We start from the raw sequence: 22,634 nt of genomic DNA on the forward strand, positions 1-22,634 counted from the left end.
GCTCATGAGAGTGGTCGGCAAGAAAGTGAATGTAGTGTATTTCCCAAAATGACTTAGCGTTATTCCTTTAACAGTAAGAGAACTCATTCATTATAATGTATACACAATTTATTGAACAGAATAATATAATCTAGCAATACACATTCACGATTAAACATTTAAGGTTGCTAAAACAATAATGTGCATTGAATGTAACAGTATCAAAAGTTTAAATATAGCAGTAAAAACCTATATAAGAACCTTAAAAAAGGAATTCCAGCGACCAGCTCAAAACATTGTTTGTGTACACAAAGTTTACTAAAAAGAAAGGCTTTGAACGACTTACTTTAGCAGTTGTTGTTTCCGGGCGCTACCATCTCACCAGTCAAAAAGTGACGATCTCAGAATGCGAATGAACTGACTCCATAGGAGCAAATGTCATTCTTATACGAGGCTCCTTTTTCAACTACAAGGTCAATATGGTTTTTCACTAACGACAAAACTACGAATTATCCGTGCATTTATATGGAACTAAGCTTTAGGAGATTTCCATCTTTACTCTCCTCCCTGTTATGTTGCATTCGGAGATGGTAGCGCCCGGAAACAACAACTGCTAAAGTAAGTTGTTCAAAACCTTTTTTAGTAAACTGTGTACACAAACAATGTTCTCAATCATCAAGTTCATGTGTAGAGACCCTGGTGATACTACAAAGTTTCATGTGTTGTCGAGCCTTCTTAGCGTTTTAAAAATGTTGATTTTGATGCCATCATAGAAGTGCCCATAGCACTCCCATTCAAAAGGCCATTTGACTGAAAAACAAAGATACAATAAATCTTAAAAGTGGCGCTTCTGTCCTAATTATGCTTTTAAACTAAAGTGTGACTAGGGTACATTCACAAAAACACCCTAGGTTGCATTTTGGCGAGAGTTACGGTGGGGGCGGGGCATCAAGGCCAAAGTGAGGAGGCACAGCGGTATGATATTCCGGCCCTAGAGTGGTCGGTGGGTAGCATGGGAGCAGCCAAAGTAAAAGCTCTTCGAGTTTTATACCAACCCTGATAAAGGCATCACCAAGGCTGAATCAGATGGAACTGGGAGACGAGGGTGACGAATCTGTGTAGGAGAAGAGGCAGAGTATGGTAAGTGAGGGGACAGGTTAAGTATGAATGACTCGAGGCAAAAACTACTCCATAGTTTCTGTGAAGAATGTGTGCTTCGATTTTGCACCACTTACTGCAGGTGGAGGACGAGAAGGTTTGAACGTGCTGCCTTGTGCCATAGTATCCACAATCCAGCTGAGAGCATGTGAACAATATTCCATCTGAGGAGGAGATTCAAAAGAGCCAAAATCTGTTTATTGACATACAGTAACTCCAAGACACCTGAGGGAAGCGCCAGTATTTTGGGAATACCAGGCAGTGAGCTCAGAATACATGTTGACATTTCCTGTGAATTGTACATATTTGATATCAATATCAGAACATAGTGTTCTAGTTGTCATGATGCATATCACCCAGCCCTGCTATATCTAAATGGGTAAACTTTGTCCTTTACATAGGAGAGGTTGACTGAGCTCTTTTACAGCAATGCCATGTAAGTATCAAGAACGACACACATGATAAAGAATGATAAAAAAAAAAAAAAAAAAGAGTGCTTTCATTTTTACCTCATTCTCCAGAACCCTCAGCCTATGGTCAAAGCCTCTGCTTTCAGTCACATTTTTAAGCACATCATCCACTCTAAAAGAAAAAGGAAACATTCAACTCAGTATGATGGAGCCAAAATCATTTCACTGCTACAGTGTTGGTGTAGGAAGGTGTGCTCACTTGACGGACATCCGTTTGAGCCTCTCTGAGTCACAGTTCCTCTGGAGCTTGTTCTGGGCCGACAGGAAGTCCTCCTTCTGAATGTTTTCCCACGTCATTAGCCTGTTAGCTGCTTTCCCTCTTAACTGCAATACTAATAAGAAAGGCAAAGAGTTTTATTATTGCTATCATTCAACTCAGGCATGGCGTTTCCTAAACCACGCAGGAACCACCATGGCTGAATTGAAGCCGATGTGGAAGCAAAAAATGATCCAATTCCCCTTTAGATTCTGCCATTAGAGATACTGCATTCTGTGGGAAGCTACAAAAGGCAACAACTAATATTGTTAGTTTCGGAGAATTACGCAATAACTTTATAACATTAGACTAACTTAAGACTCCTTTTCAAATACTGACCAAAGTGCAGTATCTTGAAAGAGGGCACCTTGCGGATAGCCCTCTTGATAAAGATGTTGATGTGAGAGAGGATGATGAAAGGAGGAGCCAGGGAGGGAAGGGAGTGGTACTGAACAATCAGGTTGTAGCGCTGGAACTTCCAGTAGATGTCGCTGTGAGCCTGCACTTTATTGAAGGTGTAGCTGGGTGGACACAAAGAGAGCAGTGTAAAGAGTGCTGTGGCAAACTGTAGAAAACTTACAGCATGTTGGTGAAGCCACGGAGACAGATTGATGGACACCTTGCTCTTTGTTCTTTACCTAAACATGGCGATGAGCAGGTTGATGAGCAGGATATTGGTGACCAGCAGATAAATAACCAGCAGAATTACCACCAGCCAGTTATTAGACACAGTCCTGCACGGCTCCTCACCATTCTGGATCAACGTCATGTTATGTGTGCAGTCCATTTCCCACGACTTTTTTACTGCAATGGACACAAAAATATATACAGGTAGTATAAAAGTATAAAATATGTCCTGTCTTTTGATATTATCACATAAATCTGCTATTGGGATACTGTGGTGATTGTTAAAAAGCTGCAATGGCTGTAGAAAATGCCCAGTACAGGCTACAACATTATTCTCAGACAGGTTTAAAACTGGAACTATTATTTTCTCAAGATGCATGGCACACAAACACAAACAATTATACCATCCATCTCTTCCACAGGGATCTGTCCAAAGATGTGCAAGTACGGTCTGTAGAAAACACGGCGAAAGATGCGGTCTAAGTTTGGGTCGTAGGAGTAAAGCAAAGCCTGATTGGCTACTCCATATGCTATGAGCCACACCATCATGAAGAAAAAGAAGAAAAAGACATCCTTCATCTAAAAAAGGAGGAAATATGTTCCGTCATTATAATGCCAACATCCTGCTGAATAACATTGGTATGATGTCAACTTAGGGAATGTTTCTCACCATCTTGCCAACAATGATGATTTTTGGCCCCAGTTGTTTGTGAATGGCAAAGATGTGAAGGAGACGAAGGGTGAAGACCATGTAGCCCACACACAGGACATCCCGGCCAAATCCATATGACTGCTTGAACATCCTGAAAGACAGAGTGAAGCAAATCAAATGTGATAAACAGAGAGTGGTCAACTTGTGAAACTATCCTACAAGCTTCATTTGATACATCATATAGAAACTGCACTTTAGAAATGGTACACAACTGGAACTAGAATCTTACGGAGGATGGAAGTGAGGGGCATCTGCACGCTTTGCATTTACCGGACTCAGGAGAACAGGATATACAAGATGATTTATAGGATAGTTAAGACATGTCTGTGACGTGTGTAATTTGTTAGGACGTCATTTTGGTCCGATTTCTGACCAGTATGCTTTTCTAGTAAAAAATAAATAAAAAATAAAAAATGTCATTGCATTCCCTGATAATCACAGTAATCAACTTAAACTACTAGGCGCGTAAAACTCAATTAGGTTGACCTGTGAATATTTTGCCCTGTGATGGTGACACAGACAACACAGTGCTCTGTTTTACAGTGTCAAGAGCCAAAGCCATTGAGAACAAATTTGTGTAATTCTGCAACATGAAAACCTCATTAAAATAATATGTGAAAGATTTTGGCATAATCCTGTAGTAGTCCCGTGTGTAGTAGTTGTGCGTACCTGCAGATTACTCCTATGATGAACAGCGTGATGGCAGTGAGGTCAAACTTGTTCCACACATCCTGAATGTACACTCTGATCCTCTGACGGTAACTTATCGACCCCAAAAAGAACGTCTTTAGAAAAGAAAACATCGATCAACTTCACAGATCCATAGATGAAGCACAGCTATGAACAGAAAAGCTCTAACAGTGTTGATCTGTGCAAGATCCCCTTCAGAAAGCTATGGGTATAAGATTTAATGTGAAGTGATGTTACCGCCTATCTACTTTGCAGTGGCTAAATGTGAAGTAGATGCATTAAGCATAACAATTGATGCAAGCAGGGCTGGGCAATATATCGATATTATATCGATATCTGAGGCTAGATATCGTCTTAAATTTTGGATATTGTAATATCCTGATAAGACACAAGTGTTGTCTTTTCCTGGTTTTAAAGGCTGCATTACAGTAAAGCTATGTCCTTTTCTGAACTTACCAGACTGTTGTAACTGTTCTATTATTTGCCTTTACCCACATAGTTATTATATCCACATTACTGATGATATTTATTTTAAAAATCTCATTGTGTAACTATTTTGTGAAAGCACCAATTGTCAACCCTACAATATCGCTAGAATATCGATAGAGGTATTTGGTCAAAAATATGTCTCGCAGCACTCACCTGTCGGATCTCCTCACACACGAAAGTGAATACCCAGAAGTATAGCACATACTCTGAGACGGCCAGACCAGAGGCAGGCGAAGGCTTGAAGTCCACCAACAAAACGTACGCAAATAGCAGGAGGAAGAGGAAGTACATCAGGACGTTGCCCAAAAATGTGGTGACAGGTGCAAACCAGAACTGTCGCCATCGTGACACTACATATGGACGCTTTGGGGGTCTGTGAGAGTGGAGTCTGCCTGTTAAGTAAGGTTAAGGTTATTGGACATGGATAAGTAGCTTATTGAATGGATCATTCCTCCAGCTTTTTCAGAGATGCTGCCTTCAAATAGAACTCACCTTTGATGCCTGCTGTCCTGGTGTTTGGTCTTGGTGACTCAACTTCCCTGGTACAACAATTACACATTTTTAATGAATAAACACTACATCAATGAAGTAATGTCCATTCAAAACTGGGAGGCAAGTGTCGTAAAAGGAAAAACCTCGCCATTTGACAAACCACATCTCTTTAGAATTATTTAGAGTCTTACATGTGGTTGATGTCGGCGAAAGAGAAGACTGTGTTTCCATAGAGGCTGTCGCTGTCCTTGCCCAGCCCGTCATCGTTAGGCTCCACCTCCTCCTCCTCTTCTTCTTCTTCATCTTTCTGTTGTTTCCTGTTAGGTTGGAGTATGGTCTAAAGTATCACTCCTGAAATGTTTAGAAATCTTCTGAATGTTAATAAATAAATAATAATAAAATTGGGAATTTTACCTGAAGGAGATGAAGTTGGTGTAGCAGAGGACGGGGCAGAAGAAGGTGAACACGAGCTTCCACACCTCCGTGTTCCTCTTCATGTCACCCCACCAGATCTGGGACAACAGAGCCTGGACCAGAATACACAATTAGACCATTTTCACCAACTGCAATTTATTTGTGTAATATAAAGTGGCTGTAATTACATCATTATTCCTTAATTATGCCCATGCTGTCTTTTGCAATTACAGTTGCAATGAAATAAAAGAAGCAAAGACTATTTTACCTCCACATTATGAGTTAACCATTGGCAGAGCATGTATGTCAATATAACGGAAGGGTTACATTTATGCGATTTCATTTTTTAGAAAAAGATAGAAAATGGAATTAATCTTAGACTGAAAATCTATCAAAATCAAGTTTGAGGTACGGGGCCCTATTTTAACGATCTGAAACGCAAGAATCAAAACACCAAACGCAAGTAGCTTTGTGGTCGGATCTCACGCAAATCTAAAATGGGTTGGTCTGAAGTAGCTACATTACTCATAAGTGTGGTGTGGGCGTAACGTGCAATAAACCAATCAGAGCGTTATCTCACATTCCCTTTAAAAGCAGGCACGCTTGTTGCGTGGCGGATTGCTATTATAATGGCGGCTTAATACATCCATGGGCGCACGCCAGGAGTGGTTCACAGCCGACGAGACCGACGTTTGCTATCGATTTTTCTTTTTGACAAAACGTAAATAAAGAAATGTCACAAAAACATACTTGCCGATGTTTTGGGCTCACTTAGCCTGGTTGACACCAGACCCTTCTCAGTTGTAACTGAGAGTGGGTCTGGGAAAGGTTCAATGACAGTTCATTTCCAAAGGGGTGTCACCAATGGACGCCGCTCAAATGCCTCTGGGCGCATTGGCTAGTCCAACCAATCAGACCAATGATCTGGGTGACGCTGCACTTCGGTAGCAGTCATGTTGAATGTAAACAAAAAGCTGCTCGTCGTCGCTGCACTATCGTCGTCGCGTAAAGCCCGTCTCAACGGTTGCGATTGGTGTAAAGCCCGCCTCGGCGGTTGTGATTGGTGCCTCAATTTTGGGGACATTGGAAAATTGGTTTGAATGGGCTCTTCGCCAGACTGACTTGCAGAGCGAATCTCAAATTTGCCGGAAGTTCGTCAGGGTTTACCCAGGCTAGAGCTCACTCTCACTGAATCACGAGGTTATGAATGCATGGTGATATTTTTGCAACGTAGTCTAACATTAGACTGAGATTACCTCACTATAGACGATGCAGCTCTTTGGTCTCTCCTCTCCCGTGCTGCTGCTGGGGCATTTGGGTTAAGTGGCATCGGCACATGCAGTTCCTTAAGTCCTCTAATATTTCCTCATTTATGTCATCAACACATCCATGATTCATGGAAATGTTGTGTAAAACAAGGTCATATTTAGGGCCCGAGCGCCGACAGCGGCGAAGGCCCTATTGAAACTGAAGCAATTCTTCCTTTCCTCTCTTCCGGCAAATTAATCGCTTTTTTGAGGAGCTTAACATACTCAAAAACTCACCAAAATTGGCGGTCGCATCACTTCTGGTGCCATTTTACATATTTTAAAGGTTTCGGAAATGAAAAAAAATATGTTTCCAAAAAATGGCTTGCTAGTGCCCCCTACAAAATAATAAAAAAAAAACTAACACAGACGCTAAACTAAAAAACTCGGTACATATATATATAGCATGTAAAGACGTACAAAAAAACGTCATTGGAGCCATACCCTAAAACAAATAGGAAGTCCGCCATTTGGAATTGAAAGTTCGAAATTAGTGCGATTTTGGCCACCATTAGGGAACGTTTGCACCTGAACACGCCTCCTCTTTTTGCTGAACCGCCCCCGGGAGTGCAAGTTCATTCCCTAATTTACCGACGTGAGTCTGTGGAGGGAAAAGTCCGCTGTGCGTCGGGTGCAAAATAGGAATGATACAAGCGTCTGTGTTCCAAGTCAATTGCGCTGGGTGCAAGATAGAACCCACAGATTTAAATATTCAAAAAGGACTAAGCATAAACATAACTGGTCAAACTGCCACAATTAAGTCTGTGACTTGGTTCCATTTCTCTCTTTCATACGTCGTCACAGGTGTAAAAACAGTGACAAACCTGTACTCCGTCGTGGCTGAAGAAAAGTCGGGCGTCGGCGCCCATGCCCATCTGGAGGCAGGTGGTACCACCCCAAAATGGAGATTTCCTAATTAGCAGGGTGAATGAGCGACTCTCATTGCTCCGATAGCAAGAGCCGAAAACATCTGAGGAAAGGGAAAGACAAGTGCATAAATAAATTTGGTTGGATGGAAAGTCCTTATTCTGAAAATTATACAAGGGACGTGACTGCATTGCTTTATTTGACAAGGAATTCAAAAACGTACCCATTACCACAAGCAACAAATACTTGAATAAAAAGCATACCGCTAAATCAGTCAAATGTTACTTAACTTACGCATAAGGAGTGGCCAAATAACAACAGAACAATAAGGATGTGAAATGTCAGATCATCATTTCTGCTTTTTTTTTTTTTTTTTTTTTTTTTTTTTTTTTTTTTTTTTTAAATCAGATGGTGTGTTTATGGTCTCACCATGTGCCAGGTTCTCAAACCTTTGGGCCAGTTCTTTTGTGGACAGTTTGGCCTCAGTCTCCGTCTCCAGCTTGCACAGTTCCCTCAGAATCTTACAGCCACCAAGAGCACTCAGCACAGACTCCCCTGCCTGGGAGAGACAGCAAAAGAAGTCAGGGCATAAAAACTTTTTCAACTGATACAGTATTTGGCAATGAAGTAAAAACATTTTACTAATATCAGTCAGTTGGTTTAAAGAATTTTATGTGCTACAGCAGGCACAGTTGTGAGCCTGATTGCACCAAGAGCATAGAGGATTGTCATGTTCTTATTTCATAAAGCCGCACAACTAATTTCTGCTTCCTCTAGCTCTCAAAAGTTTTACCATCTCCCAGAAGAAGGTGGCCATCTCGCTGCGGTTCTGGAGGACGGCCCAGATGAAGAGCGAAGCCCAGGGGAAGAGGCAGCGCATTCCGCGATACAAGCAGTCTCCTTGCAGCAGCTTACTGGCACGCTGGGAGGAAGAAAAGAAGAAGGGCAGAAGGTATGAGATTGACAGTGGTTCATTGGTTTTGAAATATGTCTACACATTAAGAAATGTTAAGAGTACCCTAAAAGCTCTACTCTTGACTGAGGTCTGTTCTAAGCCCAAAGCATCGTAGTAAAACGGCTGGCAGATGTCACCCATTAACAGTTCCAGGAGCTCTGCAACCTGAGGGAAAAACGGGGGCAAAGTAACAAACAAACAAACGTGTATGTGTAAACTCAAGCTTTCTTTACATTGTTTTTGATTGCAAAACTAGATCAGAGGCATGGCATGTCGCTCTCATCAGAAAAAAACAAACCTCAAAAAGGGTGATCTCCTCTGGGCCACTCTTTTTTTTCTTTTTTGCCACTTTGGAAGGGGAGTACTGCACATTTGATTCAGCTGCAGTTCCCCGACGCTCCGCTAGTTGGCGCTGAAGTAGCTGGTAAAGCACCGTCCCTTCAGCCACTGAGCGGTAGAGGCTTTCCAGCCTGCCATAAGTCAGGTACTCCAGAATGTTGAGGCCATTCTCAGCGAAAAGACGTACAAACTGAGGCTTGTCGTTGATCAGGGCATCTGTCATGGAGTCTTCCAAGTCTTTATGCTATTTGATTGGGTGAAGGTTATAATACAAGATTTTAAAAATACATTTTCACTTATTTCATACCAACAATGCCATTACACGGCAAGGCTAAACATGTTTTATTTGTCAAAAGTGGCATATTACAGGCGCCTGGGTAGGGCGCCCATATATAGAGGTTTACTCCTCAACGCAGTGGCCGCAGGTTCGACTTCAATCTGCCGCACTTTGCTGCAAAGGGGAGACCCTTTTAAGACTAAGCTGTCCTATACCAGTCTTGTGTAAAGTACTTCAACGCAATACTTGAGTAAAAGTACAAGTATCTTACCAGACAATGACTTTGGCAGAAGTTAAAGCCACCTTTTAGAATATTACTTGAGTAAAAGCCTTGAAGTATCTGATATTTACTGTAAATAAGTGTCAAAAGTAATTTTCTGGTACTAAATGTACTTGATTATTGGAAGTCAAAGTAAAACAAAATAAACTTTATGGCCAAAGGTGTGTAACATTATCTTCATCGCCACGGTCGTTGGGGCGTTCATCGTCTGTTACGTTGATGGCAGAGCCTGCAGCAGATTCTTCCATGTCACTATCCGTTATTATGCTTCCTCCTCTTCTTCTTTAGTTTTGGCCTATGTTTTTTTTTTTTTTTTTTTTTTTTTGCCGCTTGGCAACAGGCATCACGTCACCAACTGGTATGGAGTGTGCATTAACATGCAATCTAGCAGCTAGGATTTGCCAAACCTGTTTTCTTCCAGTGTAACAAATTTCGTCTGATTTCATTTTGTAGTAGCTAGAAACTAAAATGCTTAGGGGAAATGTGGTGTAGTAAAAGTATACACTGTATTTAGGAATGGAGTTGAGTTTCTCAAAAAAACAGTACAGGCCAAAAGTTTGGACACACCTTCTCATTCAATGTGTTTCTTTATTTTCATGACTATTTACATTGTAGATTCTCACTGAAGGCATCAAAACTATGAATGAACACATATGGAATTATGTACTTAACAAAAAAGTGTGAAATAACTGAAAACATGTCTTATATTTTAGATTCTTCAAAGTAGCCACCCTTTGCTTTTTTATTAATAAGGGAACAAATTCCACTAATTAACCCTGACAAAGCAAACCTGTGAAGTGAAAACCATTTCAGGTGACTACCTCATGAAGCTCATTGAGAGAACACCAAGGGTTTGCAGAGTTATCAAAAAAAGAAAAAGGGTGGCTACTTTGAAGAATCTAAAATATAAGACATGTTTTCAGTTATTTCACACTTTTTTGTTAAGTACATAATTCCATATGTGTTCATTCATAGTTTTGATGCCTTCAGTGAGAATCTACAATGTAAATAGTCATGAAAATAAAGGAAACAAACTTTTGGCGTGTACTGTAAATAACGAAGTACAGATACGTGAAAATTCTACTTAAGTACAGCAACAAAGTATTTGTACTTTGTTACATTACAACACTGTCCTATACAAATAAAAGGCCTAAAATGAAAAAAATATATATATGATTAATAAAAAAATTATCAAAAAACAAACAAGTGGCATATTACGCCGCACACGCAGGCATATTCACACACACACACACACACACACACACACACACACACACACACACACACACACACACACACACACACACACACACACACACACACACACACACACACACACACACACACACACACACACACACACACACACACACACACACACACACACACACACACACACACACACACACACACACACACACACACACACACACACACACACACACACACACACACACCTTCCAATGGATGTCTCCATTGAAGAGTTCACTCTTGGCAAAGCCAACCCTGTTCCATGTGACGGCTAGCTTCAGCTCGTCATTGTAAGGGCTGTCCTCCTCTGACACACGATGCCGACTAGCTGAAAAACACAGAATTACAACACAAACATCAAAATAAAGAAATGAAAAAAACCTAAAAAAAGATCTAAAACAGCAATATCCATAGTTAAAATTAGATGGATGTACCTCCCACCAATGATTTGAGCAGGAGTGTATCAAACTCATTTGGGCTGTCCTGCTCTCCGTGGTAGATTGTAATTAAGTCTCTGTGCTGGTAGATGCTCAGAGCCTGGAGACCCAGAACAAGGATAGAAGACAAACAGGAATACTGAATATATGAGCTTAATACTTGGCGATACTGAGAAAGAGACTAAGCTGACAGATAGTGATGGAAAAACATTTGGTGACAAAGGTTATTGTCAAATCCATGATAACGTTGAGTGTAAATAATTGGCCAGCAGGTAGAAAAGAATGCTCCCAAGTTCAAAAGATAGAAAATCAAATCAGTAATAATGTTACATTGCAGATTGAATGAGTCAATAACCAGCCACGCTCGCAAAGCATTTCAAAGCAGTGGGATTAATGATGTTACATTGAATCAAACTCACACAAATCATTTTTTAAAGCTGCAGCTGTGAGGAGGGTGTGCTGGGAGAGCAGAGAAGTGAACATGTAGTGATGTCACTTCCACTCAAAAAAAAAAAAAAAGAGAGATGAGCTTTTTACGTTGCATTCAGGGAATTTTCAAGTCAAATTTCTAGTGTGCAACAGCGTGTTCACAACCAGGCATCAACATCATGAGGTTGTTTTCGGCATACTTTTATCGGTTTAATGCAATTAAAAAAGCTCTACACACAGCAAAACACATGATCCCAATATGATCCCGCAGTCATCCGATTAAAGCAAGGCTAATATTAGCTTTGCCTTGGTGTGAACACGACATAATAGTGATTTGTCCTCATATCAGGAAAACCTGGAGGATCACTATAAAATAGTTCAGCACATAACTACACATAATGCAGCAAGTCTTGTGTTACAAAAAATAATCTGATTATGCCATATGAAAATTGACTTCCAAACCACAGCTTGTGAGTGAGTTCATTGCAAATAGCACAGGAACTAAATAGCAGCAAGCTGTTTCAGAAATGTGGGACAATCTGACACAATCTGAGACAGGTAGTAGCTTTACATCTACAGGTACAGTAGAGTCAACAAATGCTCATTACATGCAACAATATGAAGTGTTGGACGGCACGAGCAACATACTGATCATTTTGCTGTTCTTAGAGCCTTAGCAGCAGCAGCAAGTCTAAACAGTATAAGCTTGCTCTGAGGGTTATGATGGAATAGAAAATTACTTTGTCCACTTGGAAGCATAAACACGTACAGTAAGTTTATTGGCAATCTGCCCATTATATTATGAAATATCCTTGATTCTCCATTCTGCATGTCACATGACAACACATGTCTCGGCCTCCAGCTCTTACCCGTTCAACTAGTTTGTCTGCCTCCGCTTCAGAAGGGAAGTGCCGCCTAACCCTTTCTGCCACTTTGTCTTTCAGATCTATGCTGGGACCCGCCTCACCATCTCCATCACCGGAGGACTGGCCAATTTGGGATGATGACAGATTCTCCAAGACATCGCTCAAGAAGTCAGCCAGGCCTCCTGAGCCAGCCAGCACCAGCCAAGGCATGGAGGTCTTCAGAGAAAGCTCCACTCTCTGATAGAAATTAGGATAATAGAGAGACATTTTTTACAGAATATAAAAAGGCATAATATCTGCATGATCTGCCGTTTTTATGTCCAGAAGTTGACACCCAAACGTACGCGGATGACACAGTCATCCCTGTACATGGAAAAGATAGATATGAGGTGGCAGGTAAATTAACAGCAGCAATGGCCAACATTTCTGACTGGCTCTCAGAGTCCTGCCTTACACTTAACATCAGTAAAACTGCCTGTATGTATTTTATAATAGAAAAAACAAAAATGGAGGTCAGCCAGATATCACTGTTAAGTGGGAAAGGATCCAGATGTGTCATTTAAGAAACGTGTGAAATTGTCGAATTTAATTTAAGGAACTTTAAATATATTAGAAACCAGCTGCCCTTATTTGCAGCATAACCTTATATGCACTCAATGACTCTTTCACACATATACTGCATCACAAGCTGGTCACAAGCTGGAAAAACTACACTTGCTCCACTGCAAACACTTTACAAATAAACACCCAAGGCATTGGACAAAAAGCAATCAAGTTATCACCACTGTAACATATTTCAAAGACATAACCTCATGACCTTTGACAGTTTTGTGTTTCTTGCTGATGTTAGTCTAGTCTATAAAGTAATTAATGATTTGGCTGTTCCTCCATTAAATTAGTTTATATCACTGCATTCAGACAATGGGAGGAGAACTAGGACGACCAACAGAGGTGACTGTGCAGTACAGCACAGATCTACGGAGTTTGGCAGATCAGTCTTCTCTATTAGGGCCACAAAGTATTGGAACTCAGTACCAAGAGAGATCCGAGAATGGAACAGCTTTGCTGGTTTTAAATTCAAGATGAAACATGGCTGAAATCAAACCAATCATGTTCCCATCAAGCATAAATCCAAACAGCTAATCTTAATGTTGTGAAGTCCTGTTGTAGTACTTAAATGTTATGAATTTATTGTTGGTACTGTTGTTTTGGTGTTTTAATACTGTGAAATTGTATTGTTGTCTTCATGTTGTGTTAAAGTTTTTTTATACTCCAGTGTTAGGTTTTCCCTCTGACAGAGGTGTTTTGGATTCCTGCCCAGGGACTACAGATGAAAATTAGCTTATAGCTAACTCTGGTACTGCTAAGGATCTGCACATTGTCCCTGTCAAATAAATAAATTAAATCATTAAAACTGACCTAATAATTTCTTTGTGGTAATCAAGAAAAGCAGTGACTGTACCTCCAGCATGCTTGCCTCCCCTGATATCAGCATACAAAGGACAGGGATGTCTATGCCGCTGGTGCCTACAAAAAATATAAAATGTATAAAGTTAATTCATACAGTACAATTGTAATCATTTCTTTATACGTCACTTTAACGCAAACATAGTCTCGCTTTGCCAAATCTTCCTTCAAAGTGCACTGGAGGAGGGTCTGGCTACTCCACATAGCATTCGGGCATGGGAGGAAAACGTTCTCTGGTTTATTGGCCTTTCTTTAAACCAATCACAATCGTCTTAGGCGGTTTTAAGCAACTGAGAAAAGCAGCGGTGCCGCTGCAAAATAGGCTCAGAAGGAACTTGTTTTGGTGGAACATATAAAAGTTTAAAAGTTGTTTAAATCATGTAACAGAAAACACAGATTGGACAGAAAATCTAGCTAGCAGTCTGGATTTACTTTGCAGAGATCTGAGAAAAGGTTAACCATAGTCCTCATATATCGACCAGAGTTTAAAATGCCAACACAAAGGAAGCCCAAGGCAACATCCAGCCTAAATGAGTGAAATTCGGCTGATTTTCCAGCAGCAATGGAGCAATCCCGGAAGGGGAATGTCAATGATATACACTAACGCAAACATGATGATCATGTTTGCAGACAAACTGCATATATTTCTTGTAACACACAAGCTAAGAGACAGCAATAGACATAGAAAGAGCACCTTGTTAAATAGCTTGATTTCAGATGCTAAAGAGTCATGTCTGAAATGTACTGCAGTGGCATGGAATACCAAAGGATCATCTTATCGTCACATGCAATAATCAAAGATCTCCACAAGAGGGCCAAATAGCTTGAAATCTGGGATAAATGTGCATGGCATGTTCATGGTTGAGAGAGCATTGTACGGTTGAGACATCTCAATTTTCTTTACGTACAGTTTACACAAATAAATACATTCTCGGAATATTATTAAAGGGAAACCAGAGATAATAGCAACAGAAAAGAATTGAAAATCTGCTATTTTAAAATAAGTCAAAATAATGTGTTATCATTCTTCATGCACGTAGGCTACACTGGTTTCCTCATATCTGGCAATACCAATAAAGGAACAACAACACAACAGAGGCAAAACATGTTTAGGCCTACTTCCTCCAGTCATAAGCGTCATATTTTTGTCAGAGAGACCATGGCAAACAATTCCTCTTTTCCGATTCTACACACAATGAAAACAAATTATATTTCATAATCCCATCTCTCACCGCCTGTGAGCTGGTGGGAGATGTGGTCCTCCAGTTTGGCCCTGAACCCTGTCTCTGGTCTAAGTCCCACACTCCCGTCATCCACCAGCAGGAAGGCCTGGTAGTTGATGTCCAGGCAGCAAGTGTCCGAGGACATGTTCTGGCCATGGTACTTAGCAGGAAAGCTGCCCTGCAAGAGGAAAAATCCAAGGATATGATATAGCAGGGTTTCCTTAACTAAGGTTAATGCATTGGAAGCCTGGGTTTGGTGGATACCAAGATACATATAGTGTGGACATTTTTGCCTGATAAAAGTAAACAAGATATTTTTTGCACTGTACATTTTTAAATACAGTATGGGAGTGCCTGTACAACCTGAGGGTTGACCAGCTGCTCTCTGTTATGCACCAGGCCCCAGGAAGCGATGCCCAGCGCCACCACCTTGTTGAGGGACACAGACGAGGCTGCGGTGGCATGATCCCTCACCGCCTCTCCGACACACCTGCCAACACCTTCACGCAAGCCTGGCGTCATGATCCACGCTCCTGGGTAGAGCAGTCAAACAGTGAGTGCGAGAACAACAGAGAAACTTTTTGGTTGCAGGAAAGAGAAAGAAATGTCATGACAGAGTTTTGCTGTTCAAAGCTGGAATTGTATGCCTGAAAAATGGCTCAATTACCGCTGTAATATCAAGGACATCACCAAGCCACTTAACTAATGAAATTGGTGTAAATTAGCTTATATATTCTTGATTTTATAATAATGTAAATAAGATAACAAAAAAAACACAGTACAATGTAGTGAAATTTTATTTCTGCAGTTTAACCCATCCTAGTATTAGGAGCAGTGGACAGCTATTTATAAGGCATCCAAGGAGCAACTTCAGTGTCTTGCTCAGGGACACTTTGACATGCGGCCGCAGGAGCCTGGGATAGAACCGTCAATCTTGTGGTTAAGGCCCAACCACTGTACCTCCGAGCAACACGCCACCAACAGATCGATATTTTAATTTCTAAAAGTCTGCTTTGTAATATTTATTACATATTTGCATACAGTCTGTGTTGATACACACTGTCCATCTGCAGTGTGTTAGCAACAATATGCCTGAATGTTTTTGCCTGTCTGTCTAATACCTCTGCTTTGACAGGGAGCCTCTGAGAGAACAGCTTGTTAAAGTGAGCTCAGTTGACGGGAGAGCAGTATCGCTGTGCGACACCTGCCAATGGCACAGTATTTGGGAGGAAATGGCCATTGTAGTACCAAATTAGGATCGGACCCCAGGGAGTCATGGTAATGGTACTACATTTGGTAACAGCTGTATTTTTCCTGCAAAAAAGGTTCTGTGTCTTCCAAGAACGTGTTGATTCATTATTTCACATTTATTGTCATTGTTTTTAGTTAGTTTATTTTATTTGTTTCTCAGCCAAACTTGGGGAGACCCTTGATAAGTCTCTTAGGCTTTTGCCCTCCCTTGCATATTCCGTTATTAATTTTGTTCTGTTACGGTAGTAATGCTCTGCTAATAAAGTAGATAGATTTGATACTATAAATAAAATTGAATATGGGTTTAACAATACTGTTAATTGGCATGTGACCTATGACCCACTTGCGTACCAGTGTTTGAATTGGTGGTTTAGCTATTTCAAAGTTACAGTTTGCTTTCACAATATGTTTACCTGTGCTTTGTGAGGCTTTCACCAGTCCCTGCCTGATGACCTCCCGCACCCAAGTCTTCACCTTTGTCTTGCCTTCTCCGCCCACTATAGAAACCACCAGGTTAGGTATAGGAAGGCCCCAGTGGGCTGTCATCAGTTTGTAGACCGTAGCCGGGGGTGTGTCCCATGACAGACGCAGAAACTGATATTCCCAGGATAGACAAAATAGACATTTGATTGATTAAAAAGGAACAAACACATTTCATAAGTTGATAAATCATTTAAGTATCAAAACAAGTGCTAAATTATACTCCAAGTTCTTAGGATCATGATAAAGGAGCTTCTCAGTATAGAAATGTGATCTCACTCTCAGTGCATTGTGTGTGTGTTTACTCAGGTGCCGCAGTAGGTTAAAGATTAGGAAAAGCAATGTGCTGACTACTACAGCTCTTGGTGCATTTGTAGCATTTGTCTTTAAAACTAGAGATGGTCCATTATCATTTTTGCTTCCCGATACTAAAACCTAAACTTGCTTATCAGCCAATACGGAGTACTGATCCTATACCAGTGCGTTCATTTTTTATTATGTTTTAACAGCTGTATACTACTATCCCTGTATGGATGTGATATGCTTTCTATATTTATTGTACAGCCTGGCTCAGGTTAAACTTTTTGTGAAACATAAACTAGAGCTGGGCAATATGGAGAAAATCAAATATCCCAATATTTTTGACCAAATACCTCAATATCGATATTGTGGCGATATTGTAGGGTTGACAATAATTGGTGCTTTCACAAAATATGCACACAATGAGACTTTTGCAGCCTTTAAAACCAGGAAAAGACAACACTTCTGTCATATCAGGATATTACAATATCCAAAATTTAAGACAATATCTAGCCTCATATATCGATATCGATACAATACCAATATAATGCCCAGCCCTAACATAAACACAAACGATGAATGCTTTACTTAAAGTAGATTGTCTTCGGGGCTAAATTAAGTGGTATCAGATCAGTGCATAAACTCCAGTACATTTTTTTTCAAATTTAAAAAGATTTTATCATACTGTAAACTCTAAAGCATTTAATGAGCCATTCAGAGAACAGAAGAGATAGGCCACCCACATAGCTAAGCCTCTTGCTGGCTCCTGCGAACTGCAACTCTCCAAAGGCATCAGTCGGGTATTCAGAGGAGTGCTGGCCGCTGTCCCAGTGGTTGACAATCGCTGTGCTGAAATAGTCACCGAGAGCCACAGAGCCATGGGCATCTCTTGCACCCCCGCACTGGCAGCGCGCGCCATTACTGAGAGAGGTGAGAGGATTATGCATGCAAAAAATAAAATAAAAAACATGATCATCCTTTGACACTCCCCCAAAGTAAATAGAGAGATATTATCAGAGTGTGCTCCACAGAGTTCACATTACCTGGAAGAATCTTCTACAAAGGTGGTGCAAACTCTTTTCTTGATGATTTTGGGGATCCAAGTCTGAAAACATTTTAAACAGGTAAATACACTGAAATTATATACAGGTTATTTCAATTTGAAAGAAGTTTAACTCCAGAACAGAAAATTCTTCACAGAAAATGAGCCAAGGCCAATGAGTTTAAGTTAGAAGTATAAAGAATAGCATAATGTCTCTTTTAGCAAACAGTGAAAATGGGTCCCATAGACCCGAACAACCCACAAGGGGCATAGCCATACAGAGAGAGTTGTGTGGAGGTGATAGTCTTAATTAGCTTTTTAGCAACTCATTTGGCAATGGCTTGAATATAATGGACATTCAATAATATCAAAAAGTTACGCACTAAAGCTTTAACCTAATCTTTTAGGAAACTCTTTTTGGGAAACGCCCCTGCAGCGGTTTCCACAGGGCGGTGTGAAACCAGCTTAACTGCAAACACGATGGCTCCGTTCCATTAAGTTGTGCCAGTGATCCCTGTCAGTGAGCCAGTAGTCTACATCAATGAAAGTTCATTTCCAGGATAAAGCCTGACATCCAGCACGTCCCTCACCTTTCACTCTGTGTTGCCATTCTCAAAATTCCTTCGCTAAACAACAACAAACTTTGTGCTAGCAAGATACACCCTGAAAATGGCAAATTGTGAAGACAATTTGGATCGTGCAACAAGACAAGCCTGCTTGGTTCTTTATGTGAATGATTGTAAAGATTTACAAATATGTTTTACAGCATTTACTCTCTAACTGGGACGTTTTGGGACCGATTGGTGGGATGGCTGTGGATGAAGTACACACGGTGATCATGTTACTGTACTGCTGCATCCAGAGCTATAGGCTACTAGAAAGTATCTATAGTGCAGTGGAGATAGATCTGGCAGCGTGACTAGTGAGCCAGTGGCCCACTACTAGAGCCCTGGAACTGGCAGCCTAAACAGAATGCAGACATAATTACTTTTATTAATAGTGCTTGTTGAGTGAAAATATTTGGAACTGAGCCAACTTTACAAATTTGTTTTCTTTTCATCATTTGGATGTTGGTGCCATGGTATATGGTCTGCTGCTTGAAGAATGATACTTTTAACTACATTTAGGAGTCCATTCTAGTATAGATAGGCCTATAACCTATCTGACAGTATGAGCTAGCCTACTTTTAACTACATTTAGGAGGTAGGCCTAGTCCATTCTGGTAGATTTTTAGTTTAAGTCTGCTTCTCACACATGACTTGAGTAGCTGCTAAACTGGTTTTGTTTTTAGTAATAGTGCTTAAGTGAAAACATTGGAACTGAGCCAACTTGTACTTGTTTTCTTTTTATCATTTGGATGTTGGTGTCGTGGTATTGGTCTGCTTCTTGAAGAAGGAGTTACTCTACATTTTGTTCTCTTATATAGCGCTTTTCTAGTCTCAACGACTACTTTTACTACATTTAGGAGGTAACCTAGTATAGTCCATTCTTGTAGATTTTTAGCTTAGGCCTGTCTGCTTCTCACACATCTGACGTGAGTGGCAGCTAAAAGTTTTTTTTTTTTTTTTTTTTTTTTGCCAGAGTAGGAGTAAGTGGCTAGCTCATCAGACTAGTCTGACAAGAGTGGGTAGGGCAAACTGTCATAGCACGCAGCAGTAGACTGTACGGTCTATGAGCACTGACACATATATATATATATCGCTAAGTCTATGAGCAGTAGTCGAGTGTTTCATGCTGTTGCATTGCTTGTTGCGGTCGGGGCGTTGCGGACGACGCGAACCGTCTGTTCTTTCATCAGATTGTGGCCAGAGCGGCTCAAAGAACGGACTTTTTCTCTCCAGTAGCCAATCATTGCAACGCGGTCGCGTTGTAACCTCTTGGAGGTGCGCCGCGGCACGGCGATCAGACCGACCGCAAGAAACACGAAACAGCTAGCGCTAATAAAGCAGTGCATCAGCGGAACAAAAAGCTATTTTCTCGCTGCGCTTCTGTTCCAAGGCACACATAAACGCCCTCTGCCTTCGGGATTATGGGTGAATGCAGAGTTTATCCTGTCCGTCTTTTCCGCAACTAGCTAAGCAAACTAACGTTAGCTTAACTTTCGCCGGTTTGACAAGTAGCCTATACAGTTAGCTAGTCAACAGACATGAACAGACACTCTTGAAATATGTCTATACACTCTCTCTCTCACACGCTACAGTTGCTCGCCAACCTTAAACTTTTGAGTGTCAAGTTACTACAATGACGTATCGTCCAGCAAGCAAACTTGTGTCCGTCGCTCGTGACTCAGAGCCTCTGGGAATAACGTTAACTGACAGCCGCAACTTCCACTTAGTAAATTCCTCTGTAATTAACCGCAGTCTTTGACATAACGCCGCCATGATATCACAACAGAAGCAGAGTTACAATCATACCTGGTCCTTAGACTTAACGTTGCATATTTGGTCTCCGCCGTCGACTAATTCTTTTCCTGCGTCTCCCATGTTGTTTCCTTTTCTGATCGACTTTTTGATAGATAGCGAGAGGAAGGGACTTCAGGAATTATCTCTGATAGTCTTATTTACCGGATTGCCGAAATTGAATAAACCTAAAACTATGGAAATTCCATTCCCAAACGTTTTCTTAGCAGTCCTAGAGGAAACGGATGTAGAGCTACAGGTGAGGGTGTGGTTGAGGCACACATAGTAGGCTCTAATTGCAAACACCGTGCTCCAAACTTTGAAAAAGGAGTGGCCAGTCAAAACCCCGGAAATTGTATAGGCTATACCTGGGGTGGGAGCTGCTAGTAGGCCTAGTCTGCCAAACAAGTTCCCATTTATCTCTTTGATAAGATAAGATAAGATTCCTTTGTTGTCATTGCATTTATGAATGACGACAATGAAGACACATTTTGGCATCACTTAGCAGACAGACAGAACAACTGAAAGTTGTCTGAAAATACTGTCAGGTCAGGATTTACAAAAAGCCTCATTCCCTACTCATCAAGGGAAGTAAAAGCCAGATTCGATCAGAATATGTGTTTGTTCAGGAAATTAAAATTATAATGACAGAAATATAGGCCTACTGTTCTCAATGTCCCTGAGTCCAAGAACATGGTCCAGGGCCTTCTGCTAAAAAGCACCAAAGCTAAAATGATCCATTCAAGTGCCAATGTAAGCAGCATTAATTTTACCTGCAACTAATGATTATATTCATAGTCGATTAATCTGTTGATTTTTTTCTCGATTATTCAATTAGTTGTTTAGTCTATAAAATGTCAGAAAAAGGTGAAAAATGTGGATCAGTGTTTCCCAAAAGCCCAAGATGACGTCCTCAAATGTCTTGTCAGTTTACTGTCGCAAAGGAGAGAAGAAACTAGAAAATATTTACATTTAAGAGGCTGGGATCAGAGAATTTTGACTTTTGTCTTAAAAAATTACTCAAACCGACTAATCGATTATCAAAATACTTGGCGATTAATTTAAGAGTTGACAACTAATCGATTAAACGATTAATCGTTTCCGCTCTAATTTATTTAGCATGTTTTCTCAAGGTTTATCCATGCATGCATAAACTGTGACTCCACACACTTGTTTATATTAAATATTTATTGTACAATTAATTTAAATATTGAATTAATATTTCAAAAAGTAATATGATTAAGCATTTTACACAGTATTAACACATCCACATTCTATGTGGTTAATAAGCATACATCTTTAATAAGTACCAGTCAGTCAGTCAGAACATAAAAAGAGATATTTGGTTTTAAATAGATAGTTCCAAAATGCCATCATTCCTCTTGGCCCTATCTGCCATATCCCTGCGGGTCGTTGGCCTTTTTCGACTCATCTTTTCCATTTGTTTTGCTGATGTGGTATAAAGTGTTGGCCAGGTTGTGAACCTGGCATGTCCCGAGCTGGCATCCACGCTGAGGTGCACGCCGTGGACGTAACTTCCCTGCCATGCTGTGAGTGATGAAGAAGAGAAAGAGGGGAACACATTTAAAGTTAAGACTTCAAAACATTGCATACATGTACAAAATAATGTCCGGTTTCTAAATACATCATAAACCTGCAATTTCAAAGAATTCTTGCTGCACTGATCGTGCATCAGTATGAACACGATTACTGAGAAGGATGTGATGTGATATAAGAAAGCTTTCAACTATCCCTTGTATTGGTACTTCTGTAGTTTCTAATTGACAGCCACCCATGCTACAGTGTGAGTGTATATGTACCTGTGTTTCAGGGCCTCCAGGTCTAGATGTTTGTCTTCTGAATGAAATGGGATGATCTTCAGGGCTTGAACATATTGCTCCTGTGTGTCCTCTGACTTTTTCACCGCTAAAGCATGGACAGCGTCCCCTGAGAGGACAGTGTCTGACCTATGGGTCCATCAGAAAAAGGTATTTATTAATATACAGGCATTTCATGAACCAAACAATCTGATTTTCAACAATTTTATATATAGATAAACTAATATGTAGTCTTTTTTTTCCTTCTTTCTTTTCTCTTTTTTGAGGCAGAAATGTTTTGATATCCCATTGATAGATTAGCGGGCAGTGGGTGACACATCATGAGCTGTATATTTACTG

At 40.5% G+C, this 22,634-nt stretch overlaps 1 protein-coding gene across 1 annotated transcript; it reads right to left on the bottom strand.

The window, feature by feature from the left end:
• Positions 1–124: 124 nt before the first annotated feature.
• LOC114548389 (transient receptor potential cation channel subfamily M member 4) lies at positions 125–20,803 on the bottom strand. Its single transcript, XM_028568318.1, has 29 exons — positions 20,473–20,803; positions 18,060–18,121; positions 17,760–17,937; positions 16,650–16,830; positions 15,349–15,518; positions 14,995–15,163; positions 13,758–13,822; positions 12,299–12,532; positions 10,998–11,100; positions 10,770–10,891; positions 8,715–8,999; positions 8,480–8,581; positions 8,255–8,383; positions 7,891–8,020; positions 7,419–7,564; positions 5,288–5,400; positions 5,065–5,190; positions 4,874–4,920; positions 4,535–4,773; positions 3,872–3,987; positions 3,161–3,293; positions 2,895–3,069; positions 2,502–2,667; positions 2,203–2,384; positions 1,807–1,939; positions 1,647–1,719; positions 1,215–1,301; positions 1,035–1,093; positions 125–789 (listed from the first exon to the last, which is right to left on the bottom strand). Exons 1-29 carry the CDS (start codon positions 20,539–20,541, stop codon positions 774–776), a joined length of 3,810 nt encoding a protein of 1,269 aa, XP_028424119.1. The 5' UTR covers positions 20,542–20,803; the 3' UTR covers positions 125–773.
• Between the last annotated feature and the right edge of the window lie 1,831 nt (positions 20,804–22,634).

This window comes from Perca flavescens, chromosome 21 (genome assembly GCF_004354835.1).
Source record: "Perca flavescens isolate YP-PL-M2 chromosome 21, PFLA_1.0, whole genome shotgun sequence".
NCBI lineage: Eukaryota > Metazoa > Chordata > Actinopteri > Perciformes > Percidae > Perca > Perca flavescens.

Excerpts from the sequence above, each read along its gene's own strand:
- LOC114548389 (XM_028568318.1), bottom strand. The coding sequence starts at position 20,541 with ATGGGAGACGCAGGAAAAGAATTAGTCGACGGCGGAGACCAAATATGC. Across the intron at positions 11,101-12,298 it reads CAGACAAACTAGTTGAACGG|GCTCTGAGCATCTACCAGCA; the intron begins GTAAGAGCTGGA and ends CTGGGTCTCCAG. Across the intron at positions 1,720-1,806 it reads CTCAAACGGATGTCCGTCAA|AGTGGATGATGTGCTTAAAA; the intron begins GTGAGCACACCT and ends TTTTTCTTTTAG.